At 40.8% G+C, this 12,415-nt stretch overlaps 1 protein-coding gene across 3 annotated transcripts in view; it reads left to right on the forward strand.

Moving 5' to 3' along the window:
• ADAMTSL3 (ADAMTS like 3) overlaps positions 1–12,415 on the forward strand; it is a 338,072-nt gene that overhangs the window by 176,077 nt on the left and 149,580 nt on the right. For all 3 annotated transcript variants that reach the window (XM_077874049.1, XM_077874059.1, XM_077874055.1), the window contains exons 8-9: positions 39–113; positions 6,849–7,006. In XM_077874049.1, coding sequence (XP_077730175.1) covers positions 39–113; positions 6,849–7,006 — 233 coding nt within the window. The remainder of the gene's footprint in view (positions 1–38; positions 114–6,848; positions 7,007–12,415) is intronic.

Genomic DNA, 12,415 nt, shown 5'->3' on the forward strand with positions numbered 1-12,415 from the left:
GTGCACAAGTTTTACATTTGCCTTGCGTTCTTTCCTAGGGGAAGAAAATGTAATTGCTGTTCCTCTGGGAAGTCGAAGTGTAAGAATTACAGTGAAAGGACCAGCACATCTTTGTAAGTACAATTTAATCCTAACATATTTTTAATTTCTGATAGTTTATTTAGCCAAAAAAAAAAAAGCCCTTTCTTTGTGTTAATGAGTAGATAGAAAAATATCTCAAGGATTTTGCTGACCACTCTGAAATCATCTGTATCACTAGGGAATGATCAATACCTTGAACTTTTCTATTCTCATGCCCCAGTGTTTGGAAATAAATCAGTTCAGGATTAACCTCCTCATGGGAGAGGAAATCAGGTTGTATGGGAAATAAACTATCTTTATGTGGAGAGCAGAATAGGGTTCAAGAGTTTTCTAGAGATTTCAAAAGTGTGGGACAAAAGAAATTTTTTTTGAAACACCAAACCATATCAGTGATTATAGCTGAAAAGTATAAGCTTTGTTGCCAGCACATCACAACTTCAGGCGCAGGGGCAGCAAAAAGAAATACTGTTTTCCCAGAATATTGAGTTTGAAATGATAGAAGACTGCCACTATATTGTTTCTTTGGCCAAAGTCAGATGGCATCTCTTCTTTGTTTTTGGTCTCTTAGGACCTAATAGAACAGGAAATAACAGAGTTTGTCTGCTTCTTTCCCAAGGTCTTCTTGTGGCCAGAGACAGGACTTTCTTAGTCTCTTTCAGGGGAGAATGCGTCTCTGCCAAGACTGGCTCCCTGGCCTTGAGGAAGCTTACTGAGTTCAGCCGTCTCTTTCCATAAAAGTACAAAACAATACTTATAACTATTTTAAAGCTATACAAATCAAGGTCCACTGGATAAAAGTGCTACATAGTTTGCCTTTTATTTTTTCCTGAGCCATCATCCTAGATTTTTGACTCATACAATTTTCTCTGGGCAACAAACATCTTGTGTTTTTGGTAAATTTTAAGTGTGTGTGTGTGTGTGCATGCATGAGCATGTATGTGTGTGTGTATTTGCATATGTTGAATTCAGTAGTAATATTCCAACTAGAAATATTCTTTAAGAAAAGTCTATGTCGGGAACCCTGGGTGGCGCAGCGGTTTAGCGCCTGCCTTTGGCCCAGGGCGCGATCCTGGAGACCCGGGATTGAATCCCACGTCGGGCTCCCGGTGCATGGAGCCTGCTTCTCCCTCTGCCTATGTCTCTGCCAATCTCTCTCTCTCTCTCTGTGTGTGACTATCATAAATGAATAAAAATTTTTAAAAAATTAAATAAAAGTCTATGTCAAAATGTTTAAGTAAAAATGTTTAAGATCACCAACAATGTAGATAAAAATCTTTTTTAAAAAAGATTTTATTTATTTATTCATGAGAGACAGAGAGAGAGAGAGAGGCAGAGGCAGAGACAGAGGCAGAGGGAGAGGGAGAAGCAGGCTCCATGCAGGGAGCCTGATCCCAGAAAACCAGGATCACACCCTGAGCTGAAGGCAGACACTCAACTGCTGAGCCACCCAGGCACCCCAGTAGATTAAAATCTTGAAAAAAAACAAGAAATTCTGTAATATATTATTATTGCAACTAGAAAAGCAAGAGAAAATCTTGCTTCCAATATCCAAAGATATTGGAGCTATAAGGGTGAATGACTGTTTGAAAGTCTTTTTTTTTTTTAACCCTTAACTTTATTTTATCAATTATGATTAAAAGGGTGTGACCAATTTTTTTTAACTAAAATACTAAAATCTTTACAATCCTAAAATGGTCACTGTATTCAAGGGTTTCTTAGTAAGGAAACATCAAAATATTTTCTAAGCTTTTTAAAATGGCTTAAAGCCTATAGCTCTTGATGAGAGTAAATCTTCATCCTTGTAAATGTGAACTGTATTTTTGAAAAGAGGTAAAAGGTTATTCAGGTCCAAATTTTGTGAATCATTTGAAGGATTGTATTGGAATATACAGTTTGGGATTCAGAAGTACAAGGTGATGAATATTAATAGTAGAGTTACTCATAATAACCATGAAGTAAAAATAATCCAAATGTCCATCAGCTGATGGATGGATAAATAAAATGTGGCATATGTAGAATATTATTTAGCTATAACAGAGAATGAAGCCCTGACACATGCTACCACATGGATGGTCCTTGAAAACGCACAGCTGAGTGAAAGAAGCCAGTTGCAAAAGGCCACATATGATTCCATTTATATAAAATGTCCAGAATAAGCTAATCTATGGCGACAGAAGGTGGATTGGTGGTTGTCTGGGGCTGGGGGATGTCGGGTTGATGGGGACATGAGGGCATGACTGCTAGTGGGTATAGAGTTTCTTTTGGGGATGACAAAAATATTCTAAACTTAGATCATGGTGATGTTTTCACAACTCTGTGAATATACTGAAATCGTTAAACTATGTTATAAATGGGTGAATTTCATGGCATGTGAATTTTATGGCATATCAAAGGGATGTTTAAAAAATATTCAGTGACTGGACCTAATTTTCTCATGATGCTAACGGCAATTCCCAAAACTTCAGCTCCAAAAATAGGTTTGTAAGTTGCAAAACCAGAATAAGTAGACAGTAAACAGAATAAGCAAAGATGAATACTTGGAGGCAGAATATTCATTTACATGCAAATATGTTCTGGCATATTAAACATAACTTTAGATTTCAAAACTGGCACTGCTCCAAGAACAAGGCTCAGAAACATTCCCATTTCTCCAAAGGTGACAGAACCATTGCTTGGAATATTTCTCCTCTAAACCATCTTGCAGTTGGCTCTGGGAGGGTTTCTGAAAGTCACCCTTCTCTGCTGATGAATAGAACTGGCTTCACTTACAAAGGATTTACAAAGGATTAGTTAACATTTCTGAACACCTAAATATAGAAGTGGTTTTATTTTCTTGATTTATACAACTGTTTTCTTAATTTTTTATTTGAAACAAAGATATATTCTTGAAATAAAGGTTACTTTGCTGTAATAAATCATTTTTAAGGTCTGTATTAATTACAACCCTCCAAAAGTCTATATCATGAAGAACTGGGAATACCCAACAATGGTAAGATCACTTTCTGGAATGGCTGTCTTATCTGTTTGCCTAGAGTTGTTTAGATCCTCAATTTCCAGTCCTGTCACACACCTAGACCCAGCATTATCCCAACTACATAGTTCCAAATTTCTCTAAAACTTCAAAAATGGAAGCAATAAGAAGATTCCTGCAAAAGAGATTTTATTGTAGCAAAACTTCAGCATTAAATGTGTTTCACTAACAGTAGACTTGAGAAGCCAAGACGCCAAGACGCCATACACTGAAAACCTCCATTATTGATAGGAAGAATCATTTATGTTGTTGTTGTTTTGTCCTCTAAAGTCCTGTTGATGATCATACATTGACATATACAGCTGACCCTTGAACAATGTGGGGGTTAGGGGCACCAACTGCTATACAGTGGAGAATATGTGTAACACTTTGGACTCCCCCCAGAACTTAACTGCTAACAGCCTGCTATTGAGCAGAAGGCCTGCTGACAACATAAGCAGTTGACACATTTTTTATATTATTTGTATTAGATATAGTATTCTTACAATAAAGTAAGCTAGAGAGAAGGGAATCTGATTAAGTCATAAGGAAGAGAAAATACATTTACAGTACTGGACTGTTTTAGGAAGGAAGGATATCCCTGTATCTGTGCATCTGCAGAGTTCAAATCCATGTTGTTCGAAGGGTCAACTCTAAAAACATAAACATAGATGCATAATGACCAAAGGACACGGATGTTGGATGATGTGCCCATGTGCTGTAAAATACCACACTCTAAGCCTAAGTTGGTGTATTTATAACTGACTTACCTGTGCTGAACATTCCTTACATTTACCTAACAATACTTTTATGGCCTTAGAATGTAAGGAGACCTTTTGGGGATGGTGAGCAGGAGGCTGTCTCTTTTGAAGGAAGCCTGGACTGGTACTTCTCTATACACACCCTTCCCTCTAGAAGCAGCAAAAGCTTTCATCATCTTTAAAGATGGGATGGACCAAAATATTTAAAGGCACCATTATAGACTTGAGTTGTGAAGATTTGGGAGATTTAGGAGGATTCTGACTTCTGATTCTACTTTTATCTGGTCGAGGCCATATACTATGTCTTTCTTGACCGTACTCTGCGACCCCCCCACCATTTACCATTTTAAGGCTGAAGAGGGGAAAGAAATTGGCAGTGGACAGCAGAGATGAAGGGCCATACCGTCTGCTTCCCACAGTGATGGGTATTTTAATAGACTTTTTGGGGGCTCCACCCAGCATGAGGTCTCTTGCTGCAGAACCACAGAGGGGAAAGGGAAAGCTCTGAGAGTTCAAGGACCGTATGTGTGTAAGTCTCATGAGCCATGAATTATATATTAGCATGACATAGGGCTGCAGTCAAATACAGTGGAATGCTAGAAATTAACAAAACTTAAAATGTGTATTTATAAGTCAGTGCATCATCTGTATTGTTGGTTTTTACAAACCCTTATTCTGTTATTTATTTTAAGAGGCATAGTCACTAAGGGGAGGCAGATTTGCCATCAGCAAAAATGACAACTTTTGAAAAACTACATTGACCTCCATCTCACCTGGGGATCCATCACAGTTACTTTGTCAATGCAATGATCAAAGTCGTTTGTATCAATGAACTCTACCCTCATAAGATCACTTCCCCTGTCTTTATTCGCCCATTTCTTGACTCAGTTAGAGGTCAGAGCACCTGCCTTCTACCTTCTATGTAAGCAAATGGTGTTTGTGACCTTTAGAGCTGGAAGCCTTTTGAAAGAATTGCAGTGAAGACATTTTATCATAAGCATATGGTTCAATGGAGGAAAAGAGTGGCTTGGATAATTCACATGCACTTGACAACTGACTTTGCTGCTTGAGTTCTCACGTCCTTGCCATTAAAGGTCTTGGATGCTGTCCAATGGAATAGACTTGACACCAAAAGACAAAACACCAGGACCAGACTAACAGAAATGCTGGCCTTTGGTTTTAGAGGGTAGCTGTCCTACTAATCTTCCCTTCCTCCCTGATTCTCCAGATTCTAATACCCCTGCTGTCTGCAGCCCGACAGCACTCGGACGCTGGGGTCCAGAAGGCTAGCACCATGCTGAAGCCATCACTACCCCAGCACAGCACATCATTTGAACTTAGTCAACTCATTTCAGGCTGAACCTCCATCTAGAAGCTTGGTGTTTTACAGGCCTTCCACGAGGATGGATTTTGTCCAGCTTCACTCTGTGTTGCGATATTGCCGGAATGCTCACTCTATCTCCTCCTCTACTTTAGAGGGATAATCCACTCAGAGTAGGGCCTTCTTACCATCTCTAGCTTCCCACCTCATTTTTACTGACAGCTCACTTTATAACACTCAGTTTTATATCTTTATTGGAACTAGGAAATGAATTTAATCTCACACTTTCCAAAAACCTACTGCGGTCATGGAGATCAGGGCCAACGTGGTTGGGGTTTTGTGTGCCTGAGAGTAGCCAGCAGTATTCTTCGACCGCTAATGACTCCTGCAGATCAAGAAGCTCATGTCCAGCCTTTGAATTTTCCCAGCAAAGTTCCCAGCCTGCCTGTCAGGCATAATCAGGGATGTCTCCTAATGCCTGTTATACAGTCTGTCTAGGGAGCTTGGATTCCTGCAGATGCTCCAGGGGCAGAGGCAAATCAAAGGAAAACAGCCAAGCACAGCCGCATGCAGATTGCAGCCCCCAGGGCCAAATGGTTTTGTTATGTTTTATCCCCTTTCCTAGGGTTCGGGTTCTGTTGTGTCCTTTGTTCAAGGTGGTCAAAGAACCACTGAATATCTGCAAATCAAGTGTAGGTTTCAGAACAGAAGAGGACCTGCGAGTTTGTCTGCTCTGACTCCACATTTTAGAAATGAGGCAGTGAAAACCCAAGGCTTAGAGATAGAGTTGGGGTCAGAAATTGCAGATGCCCCAGCCCCTAGCTGTGCCTTCTTTTTTTTAATTGACAAAAATTGCCCCTCTCAACCTCAGACCAGGTCCACCAAGTATAGTGATATTTATCAAATGAAAGGAGGTAAAAAGGGGAGGAATGAAAAATCATTTAAATAAAGTAGAAATGCTATTTTGGTCCAACTGTTGACATTTTTCTGTAGGAGTTCTAAAAGCCCTTCTGTTCATATAAAGTTTATGTGAAGAGGTAACATGCAGGACAGAGATCTTTGTGGTGATGTAACAGTTCTGTATCTCGGTCATGGTGATGTGTGATAGAAGACGGCATAGGAATGCACACCTTGCCCCGATGTCAATTTCCTGCTGTTGATGTTATACTCTAGTGACATAAGATGTAACCATACCTCTGGGTAAAACTGGATAAACAGTGCATAGGACCTCTGCTATTTCGGCAACTTCCTGCTAAACTATGATTATTTCAATACGAAAAATTTATGTTTTTAAAAAAAGAAGTTCAAAATTCATGGCAGTTTTGTCTAAATAAAAGACCATGCTTAAGATCTTCTCGGTTAGATGAAATGAGTAACCTGTACAGTAACCTGTAGCGGTATTATGAAAAAGTATGAAGAAAGAGACATTTTCTCTTTCCCCTTATTGTAGAAATGGCTCCAAAGAGTTGAATAGACCTAATTGGACCTAACCAATTTTTAGTTGTGGACAACTAAAAGGCTTACATATGTATTCCACTGATCTGAGTCAACGTAAACTAAGTGAATATACTGGTATTGTGTTGATATCATATGCTGATATTTGTGATGAATTATATTTTGAAATAGAATACTTTGAAGGCAGTTCTCTCACTTAAATTCTCTTTTTAAATTTTAGTTATTGAATCAAAAACACTTCAAGGAAGCAAAAGAGAACACAGCTTTAACAGCCCGGGAGTTTTTGTCATAGAAAATACCACAGTTGAATTTCAGAAGGGCTCAGAAAGGCAGACTTTTAAGATTCCAGGACCTCTGATGGCTGATTTCATCTTCAAGGTAGGATGGGACTCTTCGTCAGTGCCTTGCATCTGAAGCTCAGCACATCTTGAATTTTTAAAAAATTGAGTTTGTTCAGCAGGACGTCATCAGTAATTATTTCTGTGCAGAGCATGTACCATTAATTTCTCCATCGTGGCAGTGGATTCCTAAAAATCGTTCATCTCTCTCTCCAGTGTCTGCTCCTTAACCCCACTAGTTAAGAAACAAACTTCACTTTTATAGGGGTGAGCTTGCTTTTGCATTTGTAGATTCCCATTGTATTCACTTGTAAACCTTTAGATGGTGAAAATGGTCCCTCGTTAAATGCTCCACGTCTGAAACGGGTGCTGTGCCACTGTGCATGCTCTCTCTCTCCTTGCAGAGGACAGCAGAGAAGACAGAGGCTCGTCCTTTCCTTCCTTCCTCATTTCCTCAGTTGTGTCTCATTACACGTGCTTGTCGGGCATGGTCATAAGGGACTCCTCTAAGAAGTCTTCTTGAGCATAACCATGGGCCTGTGTCCCTCTCTGGGTGAATCAGGGTGCATCCTTCTTCACTCAGAGGATACAAAAGGTACTGGGCAATATATTTCTAAGGTGACACAGTGTGATACTTCTGATAAAATTCAAAATACCTGATACATGAAAAAAGGAAAGGGTGTTTCAGTGGGTGGTTTTGTCCCATCCCTTTTTGGAGACCCATTCTGAATGGAAATGGAGGAAAACAAGTAGCCCTGATCGCCAGGACTTGCTTTACCTATATACAGACCCAGTGCCTTCAAAAAGAACTGTGTGTTCCATATATTAACTTGTCAAAGAATGTTTCTGATTGAAGACACATCCCGTGCTCCACGTTCTGCCTACGGTGGGACGAGCCAAGTGTTGAGGGCACAGTGTTGTTGCTTTGAAATTTTGAGTTTTAAATGGTCAACATTTAAAAATCAAGGATTGTAACATAAAAATGCCAGGCTTCCCTCCCTGCCCCCCACTCCTCTTTAAAAATGGGAAGATCTGACTACTAGCTTACACTTGTTTGTAGCAATAGTTGGCGGCAGCTGGATACCAGTGGCTTTCCCATCAGGGCACACTGTTTCATTTGCCTTCGTCCACACTGCTCCCTGTTGTGTTCCCAGCATTGAAGGCACAAGTGCCAGTTCATAGTTGGAGAGAGTGTCGTTCACATTACCTGCCATGCGTAGACGCTTATGTGACTTCTGTGTCAGACCCTTAAAGCATCAACCCAGTGTTGTTCTTGGACAATAGCATTGTAAAAGGCTTTTGGGAAGCCATAACTGTAATCCGTCTTTCCTTCTGTTCTCTCATTGTTAGGCATATGTTCTGTACTTGTTTTGCTCTCTTAGGGTTTTCCCATTTGGTTTCCAAGTAATAAAACACACACACACACACACACACACACATGCATACATGCACACAGGCACCTTATATTTTTTTCTTGTCCTCTTTTCATTTCTCCTTAGACAACCTGAGTTCTTCTCAAGTCAACTTGGAGATCTCTGCATAGGAGCTATTAATAAAATGATGGACTGGGAGGAATAGCCACAAAGATGACCATTTCAAGATATTGTTTGGTTGCAGTATCAGCATGGAAAGCATATTGTTTATTGATACCATACATAAAAACACACATGCACATAAACTGTGTATTTCTGTAGGTGTGTGTGTGTATACATTTTTTAAGATTTGAGAGGATATATTCCAAACTGAAAACATGAAAACACAATGCTTCTTTTTAGAGGGGATAGGTGCTATGGGGAGTGATCTTGGCTTAGATCATTTAGAATACTCCAATACTTAAAACAATTCTTAAAGAGAAGAATACAATCACATATCACTTGCATAATTAAAAATTATTTTACACCTTCTTGTCTAAATTACATGTCCACTTCTTACTAGAATACATTTCAGTAGCACCTTGTTCAAGTCCAAATTAGTGTTGTTTTCTTCTCCACTCTGGGTTCTGTTTTCCTCAGATTTTATGAACAATTCTGGGCTTTAATTTCAACCTCTGGGAAGCTTTTGATCTCTCTTAAATGAAAGGTTTCAAAAATATATATCCATCAGAGAAGGTGTTACATACAACTGTCTGACTCACGCATAACTAGAGCCTGGTTTTCGTGCCTACAGCAGTTTGCTTTCCCAAATGTGGTGTGCACTTGGTGGGAGAGAATTTGGCAAAATCAGACACTGTGATGAAGCAAGAATGACTCTGATGTTGTTTTTTCCCTGACTTATAAGCTTGTCCAAATAATGTGGGTTTCTAGGAAATATACTTTTCCATCTTACTTTTTCTTTTTTTTTTTCTTGGAGCACCATAGTATTCCCCAGCCTGTGTTCTTGCTAAGGTAGGGAGCTCTACTTCCACTCATGTGTTTACGGCTCATCACACAATCAAGTAACGGCTGTACTTTGAGTGAGAGGTAAAAAGTGCATATAAGGTCACTGATGATGGTCAGCCATGTGTTTCGCTGTTTCTTTATCCATTCGAATCAACCAAGAGCAGTTGTTCTAAAAACAGAACACCTGGCTTCACCCTGATGATGCAGAATGGAGACCAGCTCTGCCCACCCAGTGCCAAGGTAGCACAGTCATCGGCACACCAAGGGATACCGAGGCACACTCTTTCATATGGTCTTAGATAAGACCTTACTTCATGGACTTTTAATAAACAGACCATTGAAAAACACTGTATTCTGACATCATGAGTAACTTCTGAAGACATCAGTGGGATGCTAGATTCGTTTGTGGTTATTGTTCAGATTGTAAAGCCTATCAATCACTGCACCAATGAGACCAAAAAAATTTTATTTCTACTTTTTCAGAAGCTATGTTTTCATGATTGGGCCATTCTTGAAAATTGCACTTTTTCCCCCCAGTAGGTTTCTCATTATATATCCTTTCCCGAATGATGTGTTTCTCATGGATGACCTTTGTCACAGCACATGGTATTTTGCATTAGAGCCCCTGAAGTATTCTTATTTGGCTTTTTAAATGTGTGTATGTTGCCACCAGGTAGCAGTAGAGAGTCCCAATCAAATACTTCATGCAGAATGCCCTGTGCATTGGAGGGTCTGCAAGTAGAGGCTTGTGAATATCGATTTTAAGTGTTTGCCCACGAGAACAAAATGAAATGGCTTTGGTAAAGACATCTCTTTCCGTAGTTCACTATTTTTAATGGTGCTGGTAGCTTTCCCTCTCTTTGACAACATATCCATCTTACGGGAGAGAATGAAGTTCCTCTTCCTCATGGTCTGAAATCTTCCTTTGTGTTCTAGATGTCTCTTGTCTTTCTCCCCGCCAGATATTTTGTGTGTCTGTAGGAAAATGTTTTCTGATTGCTCTTCCCACTCGTGTTCAGTGAGGCAAGTCTTGCCTCAGTTTCCCCTAGGTCCACGTTCTGTTTTGTCCTTACACAATCTCTTTTCTTTCTGGGTGGTTACAATAGCACATCTGACTGATGCAGGGATGTGAGGATTTGAAACTTCCTGCTTTCCTTTATCTCAGAGAATGGATTCTTGCCTTGTAATGTGCTGCAGACAGTGACTACATGTATACATTCACAGGTATTTCAAAACACAGCAAGACATAATTTTGAGGGCTGGTGCCTGTGTCAGTTTCCTGAGGCCACAGGAAAGTACCCTCAACTGGCTTCCATGATAGACAGTCGCATACTCACAGCTGTGGAGGCTGGAAGTCCACCATCAAGGTGTGGGCAGGACTGGCTCCTTCTGAGGGCAGAGGGGGAGTCTGTTCCATGCCTCCCTCTGCCCCCCCTCAGCTGATGTGTCCTCAGGCCTTCTCCCTTGGCCGTGACACCGTCTTCGGCTGGGGCCCACCTGTCTAAATATCTCTTTTTATAAGGACCCCAGCCTTAGTGGATTGGACTCACCCTAATAACCTCAGTTACCTTGACTGGATCTGCAATGACCCGACTTCTAACGAAGACATGTGCTGAGGGACCGTGGGTTAAAATGTGAGCATATCTCTTGGCGGTGGCAGGGTGGGGGGGAGAACAGGATTAAACCCATACCAATGTCTAATAGAAAAGAAAATTTACCTATTTCATTGTGCCTCTCAATCCGAATTCCCTTCAACCTGAGAGTTTGCTGCTAATCACAGAGGCAGAGACTTTCAAAGTGTCACTCCATATTTGCTGTCATGTGGTCTGTTGAGGGGAGTTTTTCAGTGAAAGCAGTTCAAATACTGCCCTAGTAGTTCTCAGAATTCACAGCTAAATTATATGTGTAAACCATAAGTTCACACATTTATGTTCAACTTTTTATTATTAAGGTAAGATCTTTTCTTCCCTTCTTCTTTGTCTCTTTCGCCTCCTTCTTCTTCTTTAGTTTGGACTTTTGTCTTGAGAATCAGAATTATGGAGAGAAATTAGGCTATTTCTAAATTGATTCAGCTTCTGGAAATGTCAGGAGCCAAGCTTGGAGACTAAATCTAAGTGTGTCTTCTTCGGTATAGAGGGGATGCCCATTCCCCCATCAGGCGGAGCCTTGGGCTTTGTGTCCTCAGCACCCTGTGGTCAGGAGTGTACCCCATAATGAGGGGGGTCCCACAAGGATGTGTGAGGACACAAGCAGGAGGAGGGAAGGCAAAGAGACACATGTCATGACTGCAGTCACTCTCTGAAGCAGGGAAGAATATTAACTAGGTTTCACAGCAAAGGCAGAAAAGGAGCTTTTGGTCCACTTTTCATCTAGAACCCCAAGAGGAAGATGCCCTGTGGAGTACCTGCATCCATCAGCAACAACCTGGGCAAGCTACCTTGGAATGAAATTGGCTTTAGGGTCGTGAAGAGTTGGGGCACAGATTGTGAGTTCAGCTGTCTGGAGGCTCCCTCAGCCCCCAAGTGTCATGGAAGGTATCTGGAAAATTCTCTGTGCTCTTAGCTGGCCATGCTTGGAGGGGCTGACACAGTGAGGGCAGAATGACTCTGTAGCTGAGGGATGAAGGTAGAGTCACCTCACCTGATAGGGCATTACCTGAAGAGATGCAGTGTTATATGTCAGCTTCTAAAAAGGTAAATTGGCGGGCAGGGGGTTGGGGTGACTGGGTGATGGGCACTGAGGGGGGCACTTGGTGGGATGAGCACTGGGTGTTATGCTGTATGTTGGCAAATTGAACTCCAATAAAAAAAAAAGAAAAAGGTAAATTGGCTTATAATTGCTCTGCATTTGGAGTAGAAGGCTAACATGCAGAGAAGACAAAGTCCAGAAGCCCAATAGGACTTTTTATTTCTTATAAACCTTTCCAGTAAGGAAATTTTTTTCTCAAGAGCTCCACAACAGACCCTTTATCACCTCTCGTTGACAAGACTTGGGTCATGTGCTTGCTCTAAACCATTCCCTGGGTGTTAGTCCTTCTGGGTTCTTCAGGAAGCAGATGCCAAGACAGGATT

Source organism: Canis aureus, chromosome 2, assembly GCF_053574225.1.
Source record: "Canis aureus isolate CA01 chromosome 2, VMU_Caureus_v.1.0, whole genome shotgun sequence".
In the NCBI taxonomy this organism is placed as follows: Eukaryota; Metazoa; Chordata; class Mammalia; order Carnivora; family Canidae; genus Canis; species Canis aureus.